Below are 12,544 nucleotides of genomic sequence, written 5' to 3' on the forward strand. Positions count from 1 at the left end.
GCTCCATATCAGGGGCACTGGGAGTTGCAAAGACGAATAAAACACATGAGTAAGCTGAGGCACTCGGCTTGGTAGTGGTACGGGAGGGTATTGAAATCAGTGGAGGAATCAGAATGTAGCACGTGACACCCACAACCACTCAGGGTTGACACGCTCCTGTGGCGGCTCCTAACGGAGATGTCAGAGTCTTCAGGTGCACATTTGGAATCAGGAGGGTGATCACTTTTGGTGAATTGACTCCCACCGACTAAATTCATGACAAACCAGAATTCACACGATTAATTTACAGGGCAAGATACAAAAGCCAGGTTGACTAGAATGTTTGCATGACCTGACTAATATGTACCCTTCTCTGCATGTAAGTCTCCCTGACCCACTCAGTTCCTCTCAGAAGGAGACCTGGATTGTAGACCCTGAGGCCCAGCACCTATCCCGGGCTGACAGGCCAATCGGGTTGACTAATTGAATGTCTCCTTCCTGTCTCACTGTTTCTTATGTGTTAAAGGATCAGGAATGACCTTGCCAGGTGAGGAGCAGATTCATCTGAGCACCTAGCACAGTTTGTCCTATGGTGAATGACAACCTGAGGCCCTTGGAATGTGTTTGTCACACACGTTGTACATATTTGAGCATTTCACATTGTGTATTTACTGCAGTCCTAAGCAAAATAAAAGTATTTGCACTATGTCTGTGCCCTGAGACAAAAATCTTAAAAAGATTATTGAGGTGTCAGCCAAAAATTCAGAACTCAGAATGCATCACTGGAAAAAAATCACATAAAATTAAATGCAACCATTCTAAGTGTACCACTCAGTAAGGTTTGACAGCAGTCACCCCCTCAATATGATACAGAACAGTTCACTAACTCAAACAGCTCCGCCCTGCCCCTTGGTGGGCAATTCCCTCTAACCAGGTCGACTTTCCATCACGCATTTATTCTCCATTTCTAAATTTTAGAGAAATGGAATCACAGAGTAGGTACTCTTGTGTGCCTGGCTTCTTTCACGCAGCGTAATGGCATCAGCCCCACCACTTGCTGGCGGAGTGGCCTTGGGCAAATGGCTTCACTCCTTGCAAAGCCCAGTGTCCCTATTTTTAAAGTGGGATGACAGTGAGAGAATACTTGGTGGGGATTTGGGGAGTGTGACACTGACTAATCCCAGTGTCTGCCACTCGTAGGTTGACCAACCGTTTCAGTTTGCTCAGGACTCAGGAGTTTCCTGGGACACGGGACTTTTCCATTCTAAAATCTTCCAAGTCCCAGGCAAACCAAGACAGCTGGTCACTCTAGATGGTGACAGCTCAAAAAATGGTAGCTGCTGAGGTCAATGGACTGTGAAGCTATTGAAGCTTAAGCTAAGAGCTCCCCGTGTGTACAGATTCTGCCAAGGCTTGGCAACGTATTGGCACAGCCATGAATTTTGGGTAAGATTTATGAAAATAAGATACGTCTGAATTCTTTCACTTAATGAGGCACCTGCCACATTTACCCACCCTGACCCCAAACTGTTTAAGCTTCAGCTCCCACAAAACCTGGAGCTGCGCCCCAGGATCTGCTACTGTTATGGCTGATGTGAGGGGCAGCCCGCCAGACACCATCTGTGCTGGGCAGTGCTGGAAAAACTGCCTGATGTCCTATGCTTCTCCTCCTTCCTTCCGTGTGGAAGTGGCTGCAGCTACGTCATGGCACCAATGAACACATTTATATCTTCACCCCTATTACATACTGGTTATACCATAATCATGTCTTCTGGGTACCCCAAATTCAAGAAGCACAGTGCATGTGACTGTAGAAAAGCTTGCTCAGCAGGAGATAGAGTGGGAAGCCCCAGGCTTACCTTCTGGGTGGTACCGCAGCCTGAGTAGGGAATTGTGAATATCACTTGGCTTGACGTTATCTGGGGCTTACAATGGTAGCTTCCGTTCCATGTGGGAATGACAAGGTCCCAGGCAGAATAGCCCAGGGATTGGAGGTAACTCCTGCTCACGTTGGCTTGCATTTGATCCGGCAGACACAGCAGCCCTGGTGGCCAAGGGCAGATAATGCAGTCAGTACCCCCAAGTCTCAGTAAGTCCCACTAGGAGCTCCTCCCATATATAGGTGCAGGGATCAAGAAGGCTGACAAACAATACATTAAAAAGATCATACACCATGATCAAGTGGGATTTATCCCTGGTATGCAAGGGTGGTTCAACATCTGCAAATCAATTAATGTGATACACCACATTAACAAAATGAAAAATAAAAATCATATGATCATATCAACAGATGCAGAAAAAGCATTTGATAAAATCCAGCAGCGATTTACAATAAAAACCCTTAAGAAAGTGGGAATAGAGGGATCATATCTCAACATAATAAAGGCCATATATGATAAACCCACAGCGAACATCATACTCAATGGGGAAAAGCTAAAACCATCCCCCTTAAGATCAGGAACAAGGCAAGGTTGCCCACTTTCTCCACTTCTATTCAACATAGAGCTGGAAGTTCTAGCCACAGCAATCAGACAAGAAAAAGAAATAAAGGCATCCAAATTGGTTAGGAGGAAGTAAAATTGTTGTTATATGCAGATGACATGATACTATATAGAGAGAACCCTAAAGACTCCATCAAGAAACTATTAGAGCTGATAGATGAATTTAGTACAGTAGCAGGATACAAAATTAATATTCAGAAATCAGTTGCATTTGTATATACCAATAATAAAACATCAGAAGGAGAAATTTAAAAAACAGCCCCATTTACAATTGCTTCAAAGACTATAAAATACCTGGGAATAAATTTAACCAAAGAAGTGGCAGATCTGTACTCAGAAAATTATAAGACACTGAAGAAAGAAATGAAAGAAGATACAAATAGATGGAAACACATACCATGTTCATGGATAGGAAGAATTAATATAGTTAAAATGTCCATACTGCCTAAGGCAATATACATATTCAACGCAATTCCTATCAAACTACCAATGATGTTTTTCACAGAAATAGAACATATAATCCTAAAATTTATATGGGACCATAAAAGACCCCGAATTGCCTCAGCAATCTTGAGAAATAAGAACAAAGTGGGAGGTATAACATTACCTGACATCAAATTATACTACAAGGCTACAGTAATCAAAACAGCATGGTACTGGCATAAAAACAGACACATAGATCAATGGAACAGAATAGAGAGTTCAGAAATAAATCCATGCCTATATGGCCATTTAATCTACGACAATGGAAGCAAGACTGTACGGTGGGGTAAAGACAGTCTATTCAATAAATGGTGCTGGGAAACCTGGACAGACACATACAAAAAAATGAAGCTGGACCACCTCCTTATACCATATACAAAAATAAATTCAAAATGGCTTAAAGACTTAAATGCAAGATCTGAAACCATAAAATTCCTAGAAGAAAATATAGAAAGAAACTTCACAGACATTACCCAGAGTAAGCTTTTTACTGATATATCCCCTCATGCAAGGTAAGTAAGAGAAAAAATAAACATGTGGGATTACATCAAACTAAAAAGTTTTTTCACAGCAAAGGAAACCATCAATAAAACAAAAAGGGATCCTACTGAATGGGAAAAGATATTTGCCAATGATATATCTGATAAGGGGTTAATATCACAAATTTATAAAAAACTCACTCAACTCAACTCCAAAAAAACAAACAACTCAATTAAAAAATGGGCAGAGGACATGAAGAGACATTTTTCTAAAAAGGACATACAGATGGCAAACAGACGTATGAAAAAGTGCTCAACCTCATTAACCATCAGAGAAATGCAAATAAAAACTACAATGAGATACCACTTCACCCCAGTCAAAATGGCTATCATCAATAAATCAACAAACAACAAGTGCTGGCACGGATGTGGAGAAAAGGGAAACCTTGTGCACTGTTGGTGGGATTGCAGATTGGTGCAGCCACTATGGAAAACAGTATGGAGGTACCTCAAAAATCTGAAAATGGAACTACCTTATGATCCAGCAATTCCACTCCTAGGTATCTACCCGGAGAAATCCAAAACTCTAATTTAAAAAACTTTATGCACTCCTATGTTTATTGCAGCACTATATACAATAGCCAAGACATGGAAACAACCGAAATGCCCATCAGTAGATGACTGGATTAAGAAACTGTGGTACATTTATACAATGGAGTATTACACAGCCATAAAGAAGAAAGAAATCTTGCCATTTGCAACAACATGGATGGACCTAGAGAACATTATGTTAAGTGAAATAAGTCAGACAGAGAAAGACAAATACCATATGATCTCACTTATATGTGGAATCTAAAGAAAAGAATAAGTGAATGAACTAATCAGAAACAGTTTGGAGACATAGAGGAAAAACTGAGGGTTGCTAGATGGGAGGGGGGGTGGGGATAAGGGGGAAGGTGAGGGGATTAGAAAACAGTAACCACAAGATGGCCACGGAGTTTTGAAAATTAATTTGGGGAATGTAATCAATAATGTTGTAAAGATTTTGTAGGGTATCTGATGGACACTTGTCTCATTAGGGAGACCACCTCAGGGATGATGTAGATGCCTGATCACTGCACTGTACACCTGAAGCTGAAGCTGAACAATAGTGACTGTCAACTCTAATTTTATATATATATGTGTATATATATATATATATATATATATATATATATATATATATGTATGTATATACTTACAAGAAGTGGAGTACAGCATTAGGAATAGAGACAGTGGAAATGTAATCGCTGTGTGCGATGTCACAGGGATAGTGGATGGGGGCGGGGGGTTCACACAGTGTGAGGGATATAAATGATAAATGTCTAAGTATTACTTTGTCTTGTGCACCTGAAACTAATAATAATAATAATAAAAGATGGCTGACCAAGATGGTCCACATCAGGACATGCCTCGCCACAAGCCTGAGGTGCCCTAGGACCCAAGCCAGTCTCGTCCTCATGAGAGCCCCATGAGGACACAGGGACTCGGGATTCCTCAGATGAAGAAATGGAGGCAGGATGTGAAATGAGTGAGATGTTTCGCCAAGTTACCATTGATCCACAAAGTAAAATAATGCTCCAGTGGAATTGTGGAGATGTTGTGAAATAAGGTCCTTTAGCTCTGATGCAGGTCAATGCTTAAAATCCTGACTGACACAGAGAACTCAGACATCACCTTGCCCAATCCCTGGCCAGTCTGTAAATTAGTCCATTTAACAGCTAGAATCGTAGCCATTAGCCTCTGCTGGAAGTGGCTGAGTGACCAGCTCAGTCCATCTTTGGATAAGCAGTCAAATGTGCTAGGCCTCAGGACATGGTCACGGTGTCCCACACTCTGGGATGGTCACCAGGCCTCAAGCCAGGTGGCCACCTCTGCCCTTGGCATTGGCATCTCACTATATGTTGAAAACATCACTTTGCATCTTCTACTTAGTCTCTGCTGACTGCAGTGAGGCCGATATACTGCCAGTTCTAGCCCTTGACCTCATTTCTGCGCAGCCAGAGTCCCAAGACCCACTGCCCTTGGACTCTTTCAGCACCAGGGCAAGCCTTGGTGACCTGACAAAGCTGCTCTAGTTTCTTGTTCCACAACCACAGAATGGTTGAGCAGTAGAAGGCTCTCAGAGGTGCCCCCATCCCTAAAGAGCCCTCTTGAGGGGGACTTACTGGTGCTGTCATTGGAAGGACTAGAGTAGTATTCAGCCTGGAACCCTCTCCTCGTTACGCTGCCATCACTGACGAAGCGAACAGACATGAAGTTGGATGACGAAATGAAGGATCCGTTTTGCATGTCGCAAACCCGGGCAATGAGCGGGGAGCTGCGGTAGGGGCCATCGAACACTTCCACGTAGTCGTAGTTACAGCCCCCTTCAAGCCTGCAGAGACAGGGCACACAGTTTGGGCTTCACTTTTCACCAGGATTTGATGCAGGAGGTCAGACTTCAGTGTGGGGTCACACCTCTGTGCCAGAAACTCTGCCATATTAGTAACAGAAAGTAGTAGATTTTCTTAAATCAAGCAGAGATTATTCTTCCATGACCTCCATACATGGGTCTTAGTTCTCCCTTCTGGAGTCACACATATGACATATACAACCCCTCTCCTAACAGCCCTTTGTCTCATGAAAGGAAGGGATCACATCCTGTCTTTGACTTTTCTTCAATGAAAAAGACCCCAGTCTCCCCTAGGATGAAATGAGTATTCATGAGTTCATAGTCACAGAAATAAATCATTGAATAAATAAATATTAGGCAAGTCAAATAACCTCTCTGAAGCTCAGGTTTCTTATTTACAAATGTGAAATAACCCTATCCATGCACAGTGAAGAGAGCTGCTGTGAGGCTCAAGTGAAACAATATATGGAAAAGGCTTCATAAAATGTCACAAATGGTGGTGGCCATTGCTTTTCAGATGCTGGCTAAAGGACCAGTCATGGTCAACCTTCGTCCATAGGATTTCATGGGTTTTAAGGAGAGTCCCCCAAATCCAAAAGGAATTATAATGGTGAGAGGATTAAAATAATATTATCTCTTTTGCCCAAATGAATTTCCAAGGCAGAGGCCCCCAAGGCCACTGCAAATCAGAAATCAAGAGAGAAAGCTATTTTGTTCAGTGATGACTGTTAGAGAAGAACTTATGGTACCTCCTTTCCAAGATGCTAGAAAATACTGGTGCTTCTGCATGGTCACCCCCGCTCCTTGGACCAATCATATATTAATGGGGTTTGCATGATGTTTTCTCTGCTTAAAATAATGAATCCCACCCTTCGTCGGATGAGGAACAAATAACATAATCTCTGCAGCTGTGGTTTCTCCATCTCTGTCTGAGCCCCAGAAGTCACCCCCAAAAAAGAGGGAGAGGAGAGAAAAGGGCTCAGAAAAACTGGTGTGCTTGTTCATAGGATTCTTTGTGTTATTACTGTTAACAAAAATCCCTCCCATTGGGTACCATTTTCTAAGTATATACCTATATTTCTCTCTTCTGACTTTCCCAGGAACCAGTGAGGGGGAGGAAAGCAGGTATTTTATTTCCTTCTTTTGACGGAGGCTCAGGAAAGTTAAGTGATTTCCTGTGGCCACACAGCAAATTAGTGACAAACTGAGACTTTAAACCGGGGCTCTTGTCCTGGCCCCACCTGCACAGGCTGTCTCTGTGCCAGGTCAAATATTGAACCCATAAGAAAAAGTGTCAATGGGCAAACATCTCTCCTAAGTTGCTAGGTACTGTTTATTCCCTTCTAAACTGCCTCGGAGGCCCCCCACAGGCTCTGTTCTGCACCCACACACTTACTGGACATTTCTGAAGACAAGGGCCACCCGGTCATTGTTCTGGACTTCGATGTCCCACACACATCTGGCATTGTTTGGGTAGTTCCCAGGATAGAATGGGCTGGAAAAGCGCCCTGATGGCTGGGACAGGAAGCCGCCACAGGAATAATTTGCTGTTGGGACAAAATGGAAAAGCTGATGCTGCCTAGACCACATGGCACATCACCTGAGGGAGATTTTTAAACAATTTCCAAGGTAAGCATCCATCAGGAGGTGGCCTGAACCTGGACCGTCCACTGAGGGTCTGTAGGATGCCCTTCACGGGCAGCTGTACTTAGGGAAGCCATCTTTCCATCCTTCTCATCATCCCTCCCCAGTGTCACCGTCAATGAGGGGAAGGGACAGGGGGTTTGTCAGGGAGCTCAGAACTTACTGGTTGGGCTGCTGACAGTGTGCGTAGGAGCTGTTGGCAAAGAGAAAAGAGAATGATCAGTTTCCTAGCATCCGTGACACAATTGTTGAGTGCTTGCTTTCTCTGTGCCAGAAAGGTGTCAACCCTGGGTTCACAGTGAGGTGCTGGTTATTGGCCTTGCTCTCAGAGAGCTCACAGCCTAGAGGAGAGGACGGAAAAGACTGACTCCCAACATAGTGGGATGGTGGGAGCCCACAGCGTTGGCTCCAGACCCAAACTGACCAAATGATCCTGCTTCTCTTGTGAGCCTCACCATGAGTTGTCACTTCACAAAGAGTGTCCCCTGGCCCCTGGATCAAGTAAACTCTGCTAATGTGTCCTCTTTGTATACGGATCTTTCCCTTCGAAACACCCATCACAACTGTAATTATATCATTAATTCTGTATTAAATATTTAATACTGGGCTCTATCTGAGGGAGGAAGTCAGTTTCTCTTCTCAGCTTCATTATTTTGTAGTTTTACAACCATTCTTGATGGCAATGTGGCCGTCTACACAGCAAAGATCTGAAAATACTTAACATATCTTAAGAGTTAGTATTTACTAAGTACATTCTAGGTACCAGGCACTAGGTTAACTTTAGTCCATTAAACCTATTTTTGTGCTAGAGGGAAAAAATGAGGTGGTATGCAAAGATTTACTTATAAAAATATTCTTCCTTACAGGGTCATTTATAATAATGAAGAAATATAAATAACTGGAATGTGCAGCAATTGGGGACTAGTTAAATAATTTGTGGGCACAGCTGTCCAGTGGAATTCAATGCAGGTATTTAAAATGATGGTAAGAGTAATTTTTTAGGAGCAATCAATAGAAAGTGACTAAACTGTAGCTACATCATCAGGTAGAATTTATGTGTAAAAGTATAATGATTTGTGAAATTATCTAGTTATTATCTCCATCTTCCTCCCAAAGCTTTGAAGACACTGTAAGAAACAAAAGGCTTTAAGTCTATTCTTTGAAGTATCACTTACCCTATTTACTTAAAAGAAGGGGAAGGAGATCTCCTTAGTTTAAACAAGTCACCTAGCTAGCAGAAGCAATACGACCAAGACTTCTGGGTTTGGGTTAATGTTTCCAGCAATAAGACTTGACTGAAGCCTGTTTCTCATTCTTTACTCTCAAGGGGCTATTTTATAGGATGCTCTTTGGTGTGGGCTGAGCTATGCATTTTCTCTAAATTGCTCCCAACAATGCCCAGCAATCCAATTCCTGAGCCCAGCCATGGGAGACAGGGGCAAAGAGGGAAGTCATCAGCCTGCATCCACAGTGATCACTGGGAGCAACCTGGGTACCTGCAGGGGGAATCCACCCGAGACAGCTTCCCAGCCCCCCACCAAGGAGCAGCCCGAGGACCTGGTCTTTGGAAACTCCACCTTGAACCAACTTACCCGGTCCATGGGGCCCCCCACTAGGCCTGAGGCTTATCATGAAGGCTCCTATTCTACTGAGCTCCTCCTCACGTCACTGTCAAACCCAAAGCTTGCCCTGAATCTTAAACAAACCATGGACCCGTGAATATCATGACAGTGGGCAGGAGTCACTCACTGACACTTAGCTGTATATACTGTGGGTGGCAGAAAAGAAGAAAAAATGGTAGAGTTACTTAGGCCTCCCTGGAGGAAGGAGACACCAGAGACATTTGCCAGAGACACCAATGGACTAGGCTTCATGATCTGTCTCCCCTGAATTGTGTCCTTGATGGCCTGTGAGCTGGACCCTCTGGCCCTCAGGCTGACGTCTATGTAACGAGGGCCCTGTTCTCCAGAGAATATATACACATGGCCAACAAGCACATGAAAAGCTGCTCAACATCATTAGTCGTTCGGGAAATGCAAATCAAAACCACAGTGGAATAGCATCTCACACCTACCAGGACGATCATAATGAAAAAGACACATAATAACAAGTGTTGGTGAGGATGGAGAGAAATTGAATCTCTCATACACTTGGTGGCAAGTTAAAATGGTGCAGTCCCTGTGGTAAACAGTTCAGTGTTTCTACAATAAATTAAATATAGAATTATCATGTGACCCAGCAATTCCACTCCCAGGTCTATACCCAAAAGAATTGGAAACAGGTGTTCAAACAAAAATTGTATACAAATGTTTGTAGTAGTGTTATTCACAATAGCCCAAAGATAGAAACAACCCAAATGTCCATTAATAGATGAATGGATTAATACAATGTGATCTATCCATACAACAAAATATCACTCAGCCATAAAAAAGGACTCCTAATACAAGCTACAATGTGGATGAACCTTGAAAGCTTATGCAAAGTGAAACAAGCCAGTCACAAAAAGCCACATATTGTTTGATTCCATTAAAACGTAATATCCAGAATAGGCAAATCCATAGAGACAGAGAGTAAATTCGTTATTGCCAGGGGGAAGGGGACTAGGGAGTGACTGGTTAGTGGGTACAGGGTTTCCTTTGGGGATGATGAAAAATTCTGGAACTAGACAGTGGTGATGGTTATACAAGTCTGTGACTATATAAAAACCCCTGGACTGTACAGTCAAAACAATACATTTTATGGTCGGGGAAAGTCCAGAGACCGAACCAACAGACAAGCAGAAAATGTTTGGCCATTTTCCCCAGTCCTGACTCACTGCGTCCAGGATCCTGGCTTTACTCCAGGGCCATAGCCACAATAAGCTGTGACACAATAAGCTGACACCCCAGGGAGAGGCAAGGCGCTGACCCTCTGATGGGGAGGGCCAGGCTGGGGAACCACCAGCCAGCATCCAGCAGAGAATATTTAAGGAGGGCAAGCTGCCATATGGAGTGCTTTCTCTGTGTCTCAAACCTCCCTCCTGTCTGATTTGATTGTAACAGAAACCCTCCTTCCTATTAAAAAGATAGCAATCAAAACCAGTTCCATGAGGTTCAAGTAGGGCCTAGTGTCACGTCCTCTTGCTTTCTCCCAGTGAATAAGGACGTGGACATAAGACCCTGACTAGACCATTAGAACACATGGAGATGGTTTGGGAGAAGTCACCTCTTGCTAAGCAAGCTGCTCAGAGTTTTTCTAGGGCTTGTCAGCTGGAGATACTGTGACAAACATTCTTTCGTCTGGTGGAATGTAGACTTGGGGCTGAAACTACCCCCATGTGCAGAAAGCAAGCTGATAGTGAAGCCCACATATGTAAGAAAGTGGAGGTACACAAAGTGCAGGGGACAGACAGTCTTTGAACTTCTGGATCCAGCTGTACCTGAAACTAGACCTACCACAGAATGTCCTAAATATGTGAACCATGGGAGAGTTTGAGTTGGGTTGCTTTCACTTGCAAACAAAAATGCCCTGGCAAATATGTCCCATAACTGGTAAGGGAAGGGGATCCATAATTCTGGTGGATAGAGGGAACCCTCCACACTGGATGAGGTGATGAGCATGGGGGTTTAACCTGAGATTCAAGAGCTTCACCCAGGCCTGTTGGCTACAGTGCTGAATGCTGATGATTTGACCAGATCCAAATGATGCTTGCCATTGGATCCCGTGCACCACCAGTTTGGAGAGAAGCAGATTTAGAAAGGAGGGTATTGAATCAAGGTTGGGTCTAGTGATCTACGACGGGTCAGGAACAGTGGGGTGTGGGAAACTCTGTGGGCTGGGGGAGAAAAAGGCCTTTTCTGAGAGTTTGCAATGAGCCAAAATCTGCACTTGAAAGTTCGTAGTGGTAATGAGGTTTACAATCTTCAAGAGCAATTACAGTGCTCTCCTGACAGTGTGTTCTTTGGCAAAAAGCACCCCTTACAGGACTTACCTGCCTGAAGCATATGGCATGAAAATCTCTCTTCTCCAATCACACATAACATTTGGCCCAGACAAAGCTTTCAAGCAGATCTGACGGCAGGATAGAGCCTCCCCTGTCCCCAGAAGTGGTGGGTAAGCACTGTGTGGCCAGAACGCTCTATCCTGCTGAGCCAGGTCAGACCATCAATGTGTCAGGGGCTCAGCTGGAACTGTCTACAAGCCCTAGACTGCTTAGGGAAGGAACTGGGAGGCAGAAAACTCCATGGTACCCTCCTGGACCTACTGCTGGGGGGCTGTCGAGATGAGTACAGGGAGAAGAGACGGCCAGGAGTCATAGGTGCTGGACTTACCTGCCGGGGTTGTAGACTGGGACCCGGCACCTGTGAGAGAGAGAAGGTTCTGTCAGACGTGTTGCACAGAAGGTGGCACAATGAGAAGCAAAGGTGTAAGAAACAGAGCAGGTCAGACTCAGTCAATGCTTGTCTCATGCCATGGAGGGACGGGGGTTTGCCATCCGACCCTTGGAAAGATGTTCCTCGTCAAAGTCTAGTAAGAAGCCATCCATTCATTGCAAAGTTAGGGTGATGACATCTGGAATCACATATACTGACCAATGAGACCCAAAAACAACTGTCTACGTTGCAACTTTAAGCACAGTGGGTCCACACTGAGGAAGAGAGGAGTCTAACTCCAGGTCAAAATCCCATTGGTGATCTTTCACACCTGACATTGGAAATTACAAGGCTTTGCCTGGCAGGTCTCGTCGGGGTTGTTGGGTCCACAGTGCTGACCTGGAGTAAAGAGAGTACATGAAACCCCCGGGAGAGTTACATGCAAGGATAGAGAATATCAAAACCTAGGCCAGTGATATGAACATCTCTGCAATTCGGGGCCATGGAATTGCACTCAGACACAACCTACAGACACTACTTTCGTGCCTCTGGTTTTCACTGACCAGCTAGTGAGGAAAGTCTTCATTGTGACCTTCAAATAAGACCATCGTCCTAATCCACCATCTCAAATTCTGACTAGATAAAAACCAATACTGGTATAGGCAGAGAGCT

The 12,544-nt window shown here is 44.0% G+C and overlaps 1 protein-coding gene across 36 annotated transcripts in view; it reads right to left on the reverse strand.

The window, feature by feature from the left end:
* The window catches only part of DMBT1 (deleted in malignant brain tumors 1), a 74,819-nt gene that overhangs the window by 6,828 nt on the left and 55,447 nt on the right, over positions 1–12,544 (reverse strand). For all 36 annotated transcript variants that reach the window (XM_088791789.1, XM_088791790.1, XM_088791788.1 and 33 more), the window contains 5 exons: positions 11,831–11,860; positions 7,684–7,713; positions 7,273–7,423; positions 5,650–5,858; positions 1,839–2,023 (listed from right to left, as the gene is read on the reverse strand). In XM_088791789.1, the coding sequence (XP_088647915.1) occupies positions 1,839–2,023; positions 5,650–5,858; positions 7,273–7,423; positions 7,684–7,713; positions 11,831–11,860 (605 nt within the window). The remainder of the gene's footprint in view (positions 1–1,838; positions 2,024–5,649; positions 5,859–7,272; positions 7,424–7,683; positions 7,714–11,830; positions 11,861–12,544) is intronic.

The sequence above is a fragment of the Rhinolophus sinicus genome, chromosome 15 (assembly GCF_057876585.1).
Source record: "Rhinolophus sinicus isolate RSI-liver-muscle chromosome 15, RSI-T2T, whole genome shotgun sequence".
Classification (NCBI taxonomy): domain Eukaryota; kingdom Metazoa; phylum Chordata; class Mammalia; order Chiroptera; family Rhinolophidae; genus Rhinolophus; species Rhinolophus sinicus.